The 15,664-nt window shown below is 46.0% G+C and overlaps 1 protein-coding gene across 1 annotated transcript; it reads right to left on the bottom strand.

Annotated features, from left to right (window-relative positions):
• Window positions 1-166: 166 nt before the first annotated feature.
• On the bottom strand, window positions 167-8,895 carry LOC120031339 (cathepsin K-like). Its single transcript, XM_038977046.1, has 8 exons — window positions 8,764-8,895; window positions 6,092-6,218; window positions 5,163-5,285; window positions 4,050-4,202; window positions 2,996-3,214; window positions 1,136-1,301; window positions 882-990; window positions 167-766 (listed from the first exon to the last, which is right to left on the bottom strand). The coding sequence occupies exons 2-8, from the start codon at window positions 6,215-6,217 to the stop codon at window positions 667-669; spliced, it is 996 nt and encodes a 331-aa protein (XP_038832974.1). The 5' UTR covers window position 6,218; window positions 8,764-8,895; the 3' UTR covers window positions 167-666.
• Window positions 8,896-15,664: the final 6,769 nt, after the last annotated feature.

The raw sequence follows: 15,664 nt of genomic DNA, 5'->3' as shown, positions 1-15,664 counted from the left end.
ACATACAGCACTGCAAAAGGGTACACTGAGTGGTATTTGATTTGAGATACTTAATATAGCTAAAAACCTCAGGAACCTTAATCTTCCTTTTTCAGTTTGTCTTTCTTTCTTTCACTTCTCTTCCCTTCAATGGGGAAATTTACAGGCACACACACTCACATTTCAAATGAATCAACTTTTATTCCATTTAATAGAAAACAATGTTACAATTCAATCATCAGAATTTGGTGTAAAAGTGCTGAACAATAAAATAAAAGTCAACATCATCAAAAAACCCACCAGGAGCAATCTTGATCAACATACACTTACATTTACTAAGTTTAAGCCATTTTTGTATTGACAGGAAAGTGAGACAAAACTCCCATTGCACAGCAATGTTACCTGACCTGACACACTGAATACAACCTATGTAAATGCTGTGCACTACACACATTCCTCATCACAATCACAGTTGTTCCACTGTAGATCAGACTACAATTGAGTCTGGCAGTTTGAAGATATAACACTAAGACTTGAGTAGGTTGCAAAAAAACTCTGGGATACCCAAACCTCCAGACTATATGAATGTGCTATTCCAGAAACATAGTGTTATTTTCTGTATTGGGTGTAGTCATTGATATGTGGTTTGGCTTCCCTGCTTCCATGGTGCCCTCTGCCGCTTGGTGTTCACATGATGGGGTAACTGGCCAGGTTGGCAATGCCACACGCATTCCCACGGTTACGTGCCATCATGATGTAGCCCTGTTTGCCCCAGCTCTCGCTCCAGCTGTTAGAGAGGAGGGGGAGAGAGAGAGAGAATGAATCGTGATTTAGAAAAAATACATTTCAAGTCAACAGTGTGAAACGTGTTACCTGAATAAGCCCAGTGCATTGTGACCCACCTGTTCTTGACGATCCAGAATTTTTCACCCTTGGCAGTTTGTCCATAGCCCACTGCAAGCACGGCGTGGTTGATGTCATCCTTGTTGCAGTTGGGATCGTAGTACACACCTGAGTAAATGACAATGTAAAGGAATGAGCTTCAACAAGCTTTAAGAGAAGCGCTTTAGAAGTCTACTGGCATGTGTCGTGTGTTAAACCACTACAAGTGGTTGATTATTCTATCCATGGTTCTTGGAGGCAGAATGTCACTCACCTCTCTGGTAGAACTGGAAGCTGGAGAGGGTGGCATCGATGCCCACAGCCACAGGCCCCACTTTGGCTACAGCCTTGGTCAGTGCCTGCTCGTCTCCCTCAGGGATCTCCTTGAACCCGCGACACTGAGCACCCACGCCAGACGCGTTGTAGGCACACTGCTCATCCTGTAGACAGAGTGGTAGACATGGATTGGTTTATTTATGATTCAGATTCTGATTGTTTAATAGTCACATGTACAGGGTTGCAGGTGTGGTTACAAGGTAAAGTGAAAATCTTAGGCTGTGAGCTCCATCATGCAGGACTAGTGAAATAAAATAATGAAAATGGTTATAAAAACATTAGAAATAGCACTATATACATAATAACAACCGTGGCAGTGATAAATAAATAAATGTCCATTGGGGTGGAGGCAGATATTGGGGTGGAGGCAGAGTAAAGACTGTTGGGGGGGGGGGGGGGTAGAATGACCACAGTGGGAGCAGCATCATGATCATTGGTGAAATGAAAACCCCAAAGTTATAATATACATATTAACAACTGCAACAGTGATGAATGTCGTTGGGGTGGGGGCAGAGTAAAATCCGTTAGGGTGGGAGCAGCAGGAGAAAGAATGTCCATAGGGGGAGTAGCAGGTAAGGTAAGTGAGAGTTGAGGGTGTGGGGGGATGTCCATGGGGGGAGTAACAGGGGTGAGGGAGCAGGTAGCTGACTAGTAGTGGTGGCTATTCAGCAGCCTGATGCTATTGGCCAGTCTTTCAGTTTTTGCCATGATGCTTCTGTACTGTCCGCGTCTGAGTGATTGAAGCGGGGAGAACAGGGCGTGGCTTGGATGGCTGGGGTCCCTGATGATCTTCTTGGCCTTCCTGAGACACCTGGTGTTGTAGGTGTCCTGTAGGGCAGGCAATGTGCACCCAATGGTGTGTTTGGCTGCACGTATCACCCTCTGAACAGCCTTGTGGTCCGGGGTGTTGGAGTTGCCGTACCATGCTGTGATGCAGCCCGACAGTATGCCCTCGATGGTGCTTCTGTAGAACACTGTGAAGTTCTTCAGTATCCTGAGGTTGAAGAGTCGCTGCTTTCTTCACTACGGTGTTCGTGTGGTTAGACCATTTCAGGTTCTCTGAGATGACCGTCTCCACGGCAGACCGTCGCCACGGTGGCCCTGTTGATGGGGATGGTGGCGTGTCCAGCCTGGTTTCTCTTGAAGTCCACAATCAGCTCCTTTGTTTTGCTAACGTTGAGGGAGAGGTTGTTTAAATGGCACCACGCCGTAAGAATACCTACATCCTCCCTGTAGGCTGTCTCATTGTTGTTGGTGATCAGGCCTACTGACTTTACACTATAGCTGGTCTTGGTGCTATGTTACTACTGTACATTGCTAGCAAATGACAAATTACTTTCATAGCACCTTGGTAGTGGTGTGTTCTATATATCATAGGAAAATGTGGACAACTACAGAAGTGGTAAAGAAAGAATTGCATGAGTGTTATGTTTTTTACATGCAAGCAAATTACAAAAAAATATGGAAGTGAGCCGAGTATTTGTGTTGTTTGTAGTTAGGCCATTGGAGAATACATAAGACCATGGACGTCACCACTTCCCGGAATTGGCCCAAAAAATACATTTTAGCACTTTTTGGTTAACCGCATGTGATTATTAGCTTGTTTTGGTTAAAGAGCATGTGATGTGATAGCTCAATCAGAAACTGCAAATGTCATCCAGCACATTCCAACTCACCTGACGTGTTGTAAGAAAACGCTGACTGAAAATGTAATTTCAACAAACTAAAACAGCTGTTTGGCGAACAACTAAAACGACAGTCACATTCTGTTTCAATGTCAGCGAAACCATGCCCCTACCTGGCCAAGGTAAGGGTAAGCCTCCTCTGTGTCGATGCCTCCGTTTTCCTCAACGTATTCGAAGGCGTTGGTCATGTAGCCTCCACCACAGCCATTGTTCTCAGTGACACAGTCCACCAGGTTCTGGGGGCTGAGGTCTATCAGTTTGCCTGTGGTCTTTGCCAGCTGGCCCTCCAGGGCCCCAGCAGAGCTGAAGGCCCAGCAGGAGCCACAGGAGAGCTGAGAAAGAGAGGACATAAAACATTTACAGAGCTGTCAGAGCTGCCTTCTCCAATTTGTCCATAAGGTGGTACACTTTGACAGAGAGTCAAAGGCCCTGATTGAAAAAAAGCTTTCAGAGGGTTTGAGCAAATGTTTTTTTCGTCTGGCCTCAGAACTTCTGTAGTTATCTTATTCACCACTAGAGGGTAGCCATACTGCACTTACGCCTCACTATCTATCACATCCCCCCTGAACCTGACAGCTCTTTGGTGATACCACAGACTATTAGTGCTCATGTAAAGTGACCTAATGTTCATTAGATGAATGGTATAAATCTAGGGCTAATCTCCTAGTGTTCCCTGGTAGCAAAGATGTACTCCACATTTCAGCCTGGGTACTTAATGTACCACTTAACTAAATTCCATGTTTACATAAATAATAAATAATGCCTTAGTGTCCAATTAGATCATAATGTGTAATTACCTTTCATGATCAAACACATTCTTTACTTGTCTAAGTCAATTAGACAAACCATGGGTTTTTATTGTTCTAGACAGGTTGCGTGACAGTACTGTAACTGTGATCATTTTCTACCTCAAGAAAACAAAGAGGCCTGACTTAACTGACTGAAAGCAAAGAGGAATATTAAATCAGTTCTTTATAACCCAGTGTTTCCCCTAAACATTTTCAGATGGCACCCCGCCTAGACTGTTGCTCTCGACCTAAAACCATTATTTTGGCCTCAATTAAGCTTGATTGAACATTTTGGTGCAACAAATCTAGGAAATAAGAAATACATCTAGGGGAAACACTGGACTTGAGTGATAGCTCTTTGTTGTTCGCATCCTCTAACCTGGTTCTTGACTGGGGTCACCATGCCCTTCTTGCGGTAGTCGATGGACCTGGGGAGCTTCACCACATTGTTGCCAGGGATCCAGGTGTTGCTACGGTTCCTGTTCATGGGCACCTGAAGGCCAGTAAGCTTCGCAACTATCTCCTCTGATGTCTGGGGAGAGGAGAGGAATGAGGATGAGGGAATTATGCATGCATAGCAATAGACTATGACCCATTTACCCACTATAAGTAGGGATATGTGTTTCCATGTTTATAGTCCAGCAGTTATCACATAGATAGATCAATGGCTTATTAATCCCATTGGAGATCATGAAATACATATATATATTTTTTTAAACAGACACATTTGACATAATTCTAAACCCACCATGCCCTGACACGAGTACGAGTGCTGAAACATGTTAGGTTACTGCTAGTCTCTGTAAAACTGGAAGTACTATACATCCTTCTTTTATTTACAGCGTATCTCAATATAGAAGTTAAACTGACATTCAGATGAACGGATCTCTGGGTACTCCGATGGATAATAAATGGACAAAGCATTAATGAGTGGCATAGAAGCCAAGCAGTAAAAGCCAAGCAGCTATATATCAGGTTGCTTTTCCCTACCATTTTAATCTACAGCCCGTTCAAGGAGTTCAAGTCTCCCGCTAACACAGTCATCACTCATGACCCAACCTGACATGCATGTCACAGCTAGGGGTAGATTTAATGGTCACTAACCTAACACCCTCCCTTTTAATCAGTAGGCCATTGCATGAGTAAAAACACAGATGACTGTGCTCTGTCTGCATCAGATAAAAGTCACTACTCTGTCCTGTGCTTGATCTTGTTTGTGAAATAAAACCATAAATAAAACCTGTGGGACATTCTCCTATTTGAAACACTTACCCAAAATGATAAGTCGTGGACAGTAGGGAGACACTGATTAGAAAGTATAACCGAGGACAGCAAACACAAAATAGTTTCCCGCTGACATATCATTCCAGAAGTATGTTTCCACATGGAGTTACTTAGACCGTTTTCAGACCCTCCCTTTTTGGTGTGCTTTTTCTCCATGTATGCAACAACAACAAAAAACGCCCATAGAGGATGTGGCTCACTAACTCACCATGTCTCCCAGGTGGTTCATGCCCAGCTCGTACGAGTGAATGCCCAGAGCGGCCTCCTCATTGTGGGCTTCGATCAGACGCATGTTCTTCTCCCAGATGGTTCTACGGATCACCTCCTCCCCCTTCCATGAAAACATCAACAAAACACGACTGTCAATCATACAGCTGGCCTTTCATGTGTTCTTTGGTCCCTGTGCTCACAGTCTCCACAGTGCAACTGAACTGGTTCATATAGACACAAAATGGTGGAGGTGAAAGGTAGTTAGGAATATATTTATTGTCAACTCTTTACAGAGCCTTCGATCACTCATTACAGTGTGTGAGGAATGATGCTTCAAAGCTGGATGTAGTAGGGGAAAAAGTGCTGTTCTGTGTTTTCTGCTGACTGCTGAGGAATGTGCTGACCGCAAATTGTGGGACACACACATCCTGAAGCAGTGAGGCCCAAACATAGTCTTATAAGGTCAAGTTATCTTATAGCACTGAAATACTTGTGTTCCTAACAGCTTGGCTGATAACTCTTTACTGTAAAAACAAGGAAGTTGAAATTCTGAACGGAGGATTGGTTCTCATGTTTCCTGCTTTTCTTGCTTGCAAGGTATCATAACAAAACATTTCAAGTGCGAACAACACATACAGAAGTTTTCCACAATAGTTTGTAAACTATTGACTTAAAGATAACATTGTTCTTATACGTATAAGTGAAACACTATATTATAACAAATTGCATAATGATGAATAGTTTTGATATTCAAAAGCATTTTTCACCATCAAAGCAAATAAGAAACATCATAAATATTTGCTATCCAAGGTTGAGGTAATCGTTCTGTAATTGCTAACTTTAGGAGGAGGAACGGGCAGAATTTAAACAAAAAGCACTGCATAAATGTGAGTAGTTAGCCAGGCAGCCAGAAAGACAGACACTCACCAGGCCGTTGTACTCTCTGAGGTGGGTGGTCTTCCAGGAGTCCCACTGTGCGTCCAGTGACATCTCATTCAGGGGATGGGCTAGGACTGAGCCCAAGAGCAACAGTACACAACCACACAGCAGCATTCTGGGAAAAGACAAAAGGGCTGCTTTAGTCATTGATGTATAATACATATTACATTGATAAAGAAAATTAGATAATTGCATTATATTTCTACATTTACATATTGCGGCAGCACCTAAGAGTCTAGACCAGGGGTTCTTAAACTTTTTCAGCCTGGGACCCAAATGAGAAATTCTGTGTTTTCCTGGTACCCAAGCTTAGGAAAATATGCAACTATACATAAATATTGGTACATTTCATTGCAATTATGCCTAAAACAAACGCAATATAGACAAAAACAAATAACAATGGAATTAAATATCCATATAAATATATATTGATGTTTATTTTCCTCCATTAAAAACACTCTTACATATCTGTCTAGGTTGGAACTGTTGCTGCTAAAATACAATAAATAATTTGAATTCTAACTGGAATAAACTGATTGATCACATCACAGATGAATAACAGAACACACACACAGGCTCAGTTTTTGAGAGTGCAACCCTAAGCAACAGTACAGATGAAAAATGATCAGGCCTACTGTACATCTTACTGTAGAAATCATTGTTGAAAGAAAGTCTGGGTTGGAACTGTTGCTGTTAAAATACAATAAATATTTTTTATTCTCAACTGGAATAAACTGATTGATCACATCACACAGATGTAGACCAGAAAACACACACACACACACACACAGTCCTAATGAGAGCATGTCTTGACAGTGTAATACTGAGGTCATGCTCAGCCTTGAAACTGTTTCTGTACTTGATTTTTAAGTATGTCACAGTTGAGGACCCTGACTCGCATAGGTATGTGGTGCCAAACTGGACCAGAACATCTACTGCTTTCTCAGTCAGTCAGGAGACTGCTTCCTGTTGTAGATGAACAACCCAGAACTGTGAGTGTGTTTGCCTCAAAAAGCATCTCGTTTCAATCCGTTTATTCCAGTTAAGAATACAAATTATTATTGTATTTTAACAGCAACAGTTCCAACCTAGACTAGTTTCCAACAATAATTTCTACAGTAAGATGTACAGTAGGCCTGATAATTTTTCATCTTCATCTGTACTGTTACTAGGGTTGCACTATCAGTAGCTAGCTTGCTTTGGTGAATGTTAGCTATTAGCTGTGTACAAGTCCAGGGGATTGTTTGAAAGAGAAACTCACATCTACTACTATGAGAGTTAGTTAGTACTCCCTTATGTCTGCTTATCATCACCTGTTATAAAATGACAACAAGGCCATGCTAGCTGACTTACTTTTCCACTGTCGAAGCACTGTTTCCTGAAGCATTCTGCCCTGTTCTGAAAGAACTCCCTGGGTTTACCATCATGCTGTGGATGTTTGGTCAGGACGTGTCGTTTTATTAATTTGTTCGTTATGAGAGACTCATTACTAAGCACTTCCACACACAAAACACATTGTGGGCGCTCCTCGTTATAAGTTTGTATGAAAGATTGAGAAACTCATCGCTGTATGTGCGTTTCATGACAACTGAGCTCAGTCAGAACTTGTGGCTAGCATGACTCCATTTGATAATAGCGGTGAATGATGGCGAGTGGGAATAACAAGACAGTGGCTGACAGCGCATAATCTGCAGCTGAACGACAGCGCTGCATCGTGTGTGTCGCGGAGTGATCTTCAAGAAAACTGCAGAAAAAATACCCAGTGATCTTCAAGAAAACTGCAGAAAAAAATACCCAGTACACCGCGAAGCACACGCAAATGCACTTGGCCAAATCAATTCCAGTAATTAATGAAATAATTATAAATTTACTCTGACACGTCGCGATCCACCATTAACAGGTCAGCGACCCACTTCGGGTCACGACCCATACTTTAAGAAAGGCTGGTCTAGGCAATACCAAAGATGGACACTAATTACAGTACAAATACAGAAATGGATGTTGACTTTCATACTGACAACTTAACATGCATAAGAGAGCTGAAGTACATTGAGTTTCAATTCATATTTTTCTGGCTCCGCCTCATTATTAAGTGGTAACATAACAAAAGACAGTACCTCTATGTTCTATGGGAAATTCCTCAGATCATTCATAGGGAACTTCATGTTACTGTATAAACCTTTGCTGCACAGTAATAATGCTAGCAACTAATGGTTTACTCAATGTCTAATATTCCCATTGTTTCATGGTGCTATAAATTAATGTAGGCTATACAGGCTATAAAGGTTTCATAATTAACTCGATGAACAGTTTCATTTATATGATAACTGTTTGGCTACACCATGACCAAAGTGCATTTGTTGCAAACAGCATATATAGTAAGTACACTTATAATCACATCACTGCTCTGCAATGTTTTCGCTATAAAACAAACGAATCCTACTATTTGTCAAAACGCAGTGATTACCAATGTTATTTTTACTTAACTCCTTCGATGTGGTCAATTGTTTTATGGAAACATAAAATCCCAAGTGAAACTGAAAGTTCTAATGAACATAGTTCTACAAAATGACAGTGTAAAAAATAATGTAGGCATAAAGGCAACATCAAAAGTTTGCCGATTTAAGAAATAGAAAAAATGGGGAGTTGGCGAATTCTACCTTGGTTGTAGACTTGGAGAGAAGGTGTCGGATGAATTCCTTTGACCAGTTGTTTCCCTGCGATGAAGTAGGTCGCTGTGTGAGTAGTTATATAGTCTGGAGTTTGAGGAAGTGCGACGGGAGCTCGGAGTTTAGGAGGGGGAAAAGTTTCAGTAAAGGGGAATTACATCTGGAATCGCTCATCTAAAGGAGCCAGCCAGATGATGTCAGGTGTCAGATTTCAGGAGCGTCTCTAACTGCAAAGTCAATATTTAACATTGCAATAGGCCTTTATTCATTGCAAACATTTATCTCAATCGCATATGTTTATAACAAGCGTATGACGATTATTTGAATTAAAAGATGTAGGCAAGCCGTATCCTCTTACTGTATATTTAGAAGATTCAGGGAAAAAAAAGAAAATTAATGATTGTATATCAAACAACTAAATATGTGTATAATATTTCTTATTTCAGAATGAGCCTACGTTGTAAATTACTTAATGGAATAATGCAAAATAATTCTAGGCATGCTGTAAATCAGAGGTAAAATTGAGGGTATGTGGTGAGTGGGGTGGTGTTGTCTGGTGGTGGGGGGGATATGCCATTTGGATAACTTTGGACCTTCACTTTGGATAGCTGAAACAAAGTTGAATTTTTCCATGTGACTCAAATCAGAGTTAAGTATAATACATACAAAAGTTTCAAGGTGGCCTCTCTATATAGAATATTAAATACTGTCTGTGGTAAATCCCAACAATTCTATGCTATGGTCCCCCCTTCTGCATATGATCACGATTGCTCTGTTTTTGGAGTGGGTACTTCCCTGTGTTAGTCAACCCCCTATGGTCCTGAGCCAATGTGTCAGGACTGTGTATATATCAGACATGACTCTACATGCTTAAATCACCCCTTAAAAAAGAATGCATCTCGTGACATACACTCAACAATGATAACACTAAACTGCATGTTGATTACTCACACTTTTTCATGTAAAATGGGGCCCTATTCAACCCAAACTATTCTTCCTGTGCTGAATGAATTCATGTTTGAGTGGATTTCCTGTCACGACTTCCGCCAAAGTTGGTCCCTCTCCTTGTTCGGGCGGCGTTCGGTGGTCGAAGTCACCGACCTTCTAGCCATCGCTGATCCACTTTTCATTTTCCATTGGTTTTGTCTTGTCTTCCATCACACCTGGTTCCAATTCCATCAATTACATGTTGTGTATTTAACCCTCTGTTCCCCCCCATGTCCTTGTCCGTAATTGTTTCTTGTAGTGCTTGTGCATGGTATACTGGTATTACCGGGTTTTGTTTGACCCATTCATTGTATTGTTCTGTTGACAGTGGTTTATGGATATTAAACGACACCGTTGTGAATCAGTTTTCGCTCTCCTGCACCTGACTTCTCTGCTGCCAGTACGCACCTCACTACAGAATTACAGACCAAAACTATGGAGTCAGCAGGAGCAGGTACCCGGGTATAGGGGTGGAGGAGCGCGTCCGGGAGCACGCAGCAATGCTCCACCATCTTGGCACCGCCATGGACCGCGTTGTCCAGACAATGGACCACCAGGAGAAACAGAGAGTCCTTCCAGTGCCTCCACCAGCACAACCGGGGTCTCCCCTGAGCGCCCCTCTTCCTCCTGGTCCCAGTGGGATTCGTCTCTCCCTGCCCCAGGAATACGACGGGAAGGCTGCGAACAGCCAGGGGTTCCTTTTACAACTGGACCTATACCTGGCCACCGTCCACCCGGCTCCATCGGGCCGTGAGAGGGTGTCCGCCCTCGTCTCGTGCCTCACCGGGAAAGCCCTGGAGTGGGCCAACACCGTGTGGAGAGAGGGAGATGCGGCGTTGGACCAGTTTGAGGAGTTCACCCGCCCGAGGGTAGAGAGGTGGGTGAACGCCTCTTCCATCTGAGGCAGGAGACGAGGAGCGCCCAGGAGTTTGTCCTGGAGTTTAGGACCCTGGCTGACGGCGTGGGATGGAACGACAGGGCCCTGATCGACCATAACCGCTGCAGTCTCTGCAAGGACGTCCGTCGGGAATTGGCCTGCAGAGACACCACCCTCACGTTCGACCAGCTGGTGGACCTGTCCATCCGGCTGGACAACCTGCTGGCTACCCGCGGACGTTCAGATCGGGGTCTGGTGGTTCCATCCTCCCGCACCCCCTCTCCGATACCCATGGAGCTGGGAGGGGCGGTGCGCAGGGAGACCGGAGGGGGTTCCAGCTCATGCACCATCTGTGGCCGCAGAGGTCACACTGCCGGTCGGTGCCAGGTTGGTTCCTCTGGGGATCGAGGCAGCAGGCAGGGCGCTCTGGCGTCACCCCAGGTGAGCCGGCACCCAGAGCCCTCTGTTGCACATATGTTTGTGTATGTCACTTTCCCTGAGTTTTCCCCGCATAAGGCGCTCGTCGATTCAGGCGCGGCTGTGAATTTTATTGATAGAGCGTTAGCCCATAGTTTAGGGATCCCCATTGTTCCCGTGGCTGTGCCCTTCCCCGTTCACGCCTTAGATAGTCGACCATTAGGGTCAGGGTTGATTAGGGAGGTCACCGCTCCTTTGGGCATGGTGACGCAGGGGGGTCACAAGGAGAGAATTAGTCTCTTCCTTATTGACTCTCCTGCGTTTCCCGTGGTGCTGGGCCTACCCTGGTTAGCTTGTCATAACCCCACTGTTTCTTGGCCACAGAGGGCTCTCACGGGGTGGTTGCGAGAGTGCTTGGGTAGGTGTTTAGGGGTTTCCGTTGGTGTTACTACGGTGGAGAGTCCAGACCAGGTCTCCACCATGCGCATTCCCCCTGAATATGCCGATTTGGCTCTCGCCTTCTACAAAAAGAAGGCGACTCATTTACCACCCCATCGACGGGGCGATTGTGCGATAAATCTCCTGGTAGACGCTGCACTTCCCAGGAGTCACATGTATCCCCTCTCACAGGAGGAGACGGAGGCTATGGAAACATATGTCGCCGAATCCCTGCGTCAGGGGTACATTCGGTCCTCCACTTCACCCGCCTCCTCGAGTTTATTTTTTGTGAAGAAGAAGGAGGGAGGTCTGCGCCCGTGTATTGACTATAGGGGTCTGAATCAGATCACTGTGAGGTATATTTACCCGCTACCGCTCATAGCCACAGCGATTGAGTCAATGCACGGGGCACGCTTCTTCACCAAACTAGATCTCAGGAGCGCTTACAACCTGGTGCGTATCCGGGAGGGAGACGAGTGGAAGACGGCTTTCAGTACCACCTCAGGGCACTATGAGTACCTCGTCATGCCGTACGGGTTGATGAATGCGCCATCAGTCTTCCAAGCCTTTGTAGACAAGATTTTCAGGGACCTGCACGAGCAGGGTGTAGTGGTGTATATTGATGACATTTTGATATACTCCGCTACACGCGCCGAGCATGTGTCCCTGGTGCGCAGGGTGCTTGGTCGCCTGTTGGAGCATGACCTGTACGTCAAGGCTGAGAAATGCCTGTTCTTCCAACAGTCCGTCTCCTTCCTAGGGTATCGCATTTTCACCTCAGGGGTGAAGATGGAGAGTGACCGCATTTCAGCCGTGCGTAATTGGCCGACTCCCACCACGGTAAAGGAGGAGCAGCGGTTCTTAGGGTTTGCCAACTACTACCGGAGGTTTATCCGGGGTTTTGGTCAGGTAGCGGCTCCCATTACCTCACTGCTGAAAGGGGGCCCGGTACGCTTGCAGTGGTCAATTGAGGCGGCCTGGGCTTTTAGTCACCTGAGGGCTCTGTTTACCTCGACTCCCGTGCTGGCCGATCCGGATCCCTCTTTGGCGTTCATAGTGGAGGTGGACGCGTCTGAAGCTGGGATAGGAGCTGTGCTCTCTCAGCGCTTGGGTACGCCACCGAAGCTCCGCCCCTGTGCCTTCTTCTCGAAGAAACTCAGCCCGATGGAGCGAAACTATGACGTGGGGGACCGGGAGCTGTTGGCTGTCGTCAAGGCCTTGAAGCCGTGGAGACATTGGCTTGAGGGCGCTAGACACCCTTTTCTCATCTGGACTGACCACCGCAATCTGGAGTACATCCGGGCAGTGAGGAGACTGAACCCTCGCCAGGCAAGGTGGGCCATGTTTTTCACCCGTTTTGTGTTTACCCTTTCCTACAGACCAGGCTCCCAGAACGTGAAGGCAGACGCATTGTCCCGGCTATATGACACAGAGGAGCGGCCCATGGATCCCACTCCCATACTCCCCGCCTCCTGCCTGGTGGCGCCGGTAGTGTGGGAGCTGGACACGGACATTGAGCAGGCGTTACGTGCAGAGCCCGCTCCCGTCCAGTGTCCCGCTGGGCGTCTGTACATCCCGTCTGCTGTTCGTGACCGGTTGATCTATTGGGCCCACATGTCACCCTCCTCTGGTCATCCTGGGATCGGTCCGACAGTGCGCTGTTTGAGCAGGAGGTACTGGTGGCCTACCTTGGCTAAGGACGTGAGGGTTTATGTTTATTCCTGCTCGGTGTGAGCCCAGTGTAAGGTTCCTAGGCACATGCCCAGAGGTAAGCTACACCCCTTACCCGTTCCACACCGGCCTTGGTTGCACCTGTCGGTGGATTTTCTGACTGATCTTCCACCCTCACAGGGTAACACCGCGATCCTGGTCGTTGTGGATCGTTTCTCTAAGTCCTGTTGTCTCCTCCCTCTGCCCAGTCTCCCTACGGCCTTACAGACTGCGGAGGCCTTGTTTACACACGTCTTCCGGCACTACGGGGTGCCTGAGGATATAGTGTCTGATCGGGGTCCCCAGTTCACGTCTAGGGTCTGGAAGGCGTTCATGGAACATCTGGGGGTCTCGATCAGCCTTACTTCAGGGTTTCACCCCGAGAGTAAGGGGCAGGTGGAGAGAGTGAACCAGGATGTGGGCAGGTTTCTGCAGTCCTATTGCCAGGACTGGCCCGGGGGAGTGGGTGGCGTTCGTGCCCTGGGCCGAGTTGGCACAGAACTCGCTTCACCACTCCTCCACTAACCTCTCTCCCTTCCAGTGCGTACTGGGGTACCAGCCGGTTATGGCGCCTTGGCATCAGAGTCAGACCGAGGTTCCTGCGGTGGACGACTGGTTCAGGCGCGCGGAGGAGACATGGGAAGCTGTCCGTATTTACTTTCAGCAGGGAGTGCCGCGCCAAAAGGAGAACGCAGATCGCCACCGCAGTGAGGCCCCGGTGTTCGCACCGGGGGAACGGGTCTGGCTCTCGACCCGAAACCTGCCCCTCCGCCTGCCCTGCCGGAAGCTGGGTCTGCGGTTTGTGGGGCCATTTAAAGTCCTGAGGAGAGTGAACAAGGTTTGTTATAGGTTACATTTTCCACCCGATTACCGTATTAACCCCTCGTTCCATGTGTCTCTCCTCAGGCCGGTGGTGGCTGGCCCGCTCCAGGAGTCTGAGGTGTGGGAGGTTCCTCCGCCCCCTTTAGACATCGGGGGGGCCCCGGCGTACTCCGTTCGCTCCATACTGGATACGAGGCGTCGGGTGAGGGGCCTTCAGTATCTCGTGGAGTGGGAGGGGTATGGTCCGGAGTAGAGGTGCTGGGTTCCGGTCGAGGACATGTTGGACCCTTCAATGCTGCAGGAGTTCCACCGTCTTCGTCCGGATTGCCCTGCGCCTCGCCCTCCGTGTCGTCCCCGAGGCCGGTGTCGACGCGCTGCTGGAGCCACGTGTCAAGGGGGGTACTGTCACGACTTCCGCCGAAGTTGGTCCCTCTCCTTGTTCGGGCGGCGTTCGGTGGTCGAAGTCACCGACCTTCTAGCCACCGCTGATCCACTTTTCATTTTCCATTGGTTTTGTCTTGTCTTCCATCACACCTGGTTCCAATTCCATCAATTTCCAGTTGTGTATTTAACGCTCTGTTCCCCCCCATGTCCTTGTCCGTAATTGTTTCTTGTAGTGCTTGTGCACGGTATGCTGGTATACCGGGTTTTGTTTGACCCATTTATTGTATTGTTCTGTTGACGGGGGTTTAAGGATATTAACTTCTCTAGGATATGTGGGACGCTATCTTCCCACTTGGCCAAAAGCCAGTAAAAATGCAGAGTGCCAAATTCAAATATATTACTATAAAAATCAAATTTTCATGAAATCACACATGAAAGACACCAAATTAAAGCTACACATGTTGTGAATCCAGCCAACATGTCCGATTTCAAAAAGGATTTACGGCGAAAGCACACCAAACGATTATGTTCGGTCAGTACATAGCCACAGAAAAGCACAGCCATTTTTCCAGCCAAAGAGAGGAGTAACAAAAAGCAGAAATAGAGATAAAATTAATCACTAACCTTTGATGATCCTCATCAGATGACACTCATAGGACTTCATGTTACACAATACATGTATGTTTTGTTCGGTAAAGTTCATATTTGTATCCAAAAATCAGAGTTTAGGCGGGACGCTACTGTCTCATTTGGCAAAAAGCCAGAGAAAATGCAGAGCGCCAAATTCAAATGAATTACTATGAAAATTACTATAAAAATCTAACTTTCATTAAATCACACATGAAAGTTACCAAATTAAAGCTACACTGGTTGTGAATCCAGCCAACATGTCAGAATTCAAATAGGCTTCTCGGCGAAAGCATACGATGCTATTATCTGAGGATAGCACCATTGTAAACAAAGAGAGATAAGCATATTTCAACCCTGCAGGCGCGACACAAAACGCATAAATACAAATATAATTAATGAGCTTCTGTTGTTGGCACTCCAATATGTCCCATAAACATCACAAATGGTCCTTTTGTTCGATTAATTCCGTCGATATATATCCAAAATGTCCATTTATTTGGCGCGTTTGATCCAGAAAAACACCGGTTCCAACTCGTGAAATATGACTACAAAATATCTCAAAAGTTACCTGTAAACTTTTCCAAAACATTTCAAACTACTTTTGTAATACAACTTTAGGTATTTTTT

The sequence above is a fragment of the Salvelinus namaycush genome, chromosome 37 (genome assembly GCF_016432855.1).
Source record: "Salvelinus namaycush isolate Seneca chromosome 37, SaNama_1.0, whole genome shotgun sequence".
NCBI lineage: Eukaryota > Metazoa > Chordata > Actinopteri > Salmoniformes > Salmonidae > Salvelinus > Salvelinus namaycush.
This window is presented reverse-complemented; position numbering and strand designations above follow the sequence as displayed.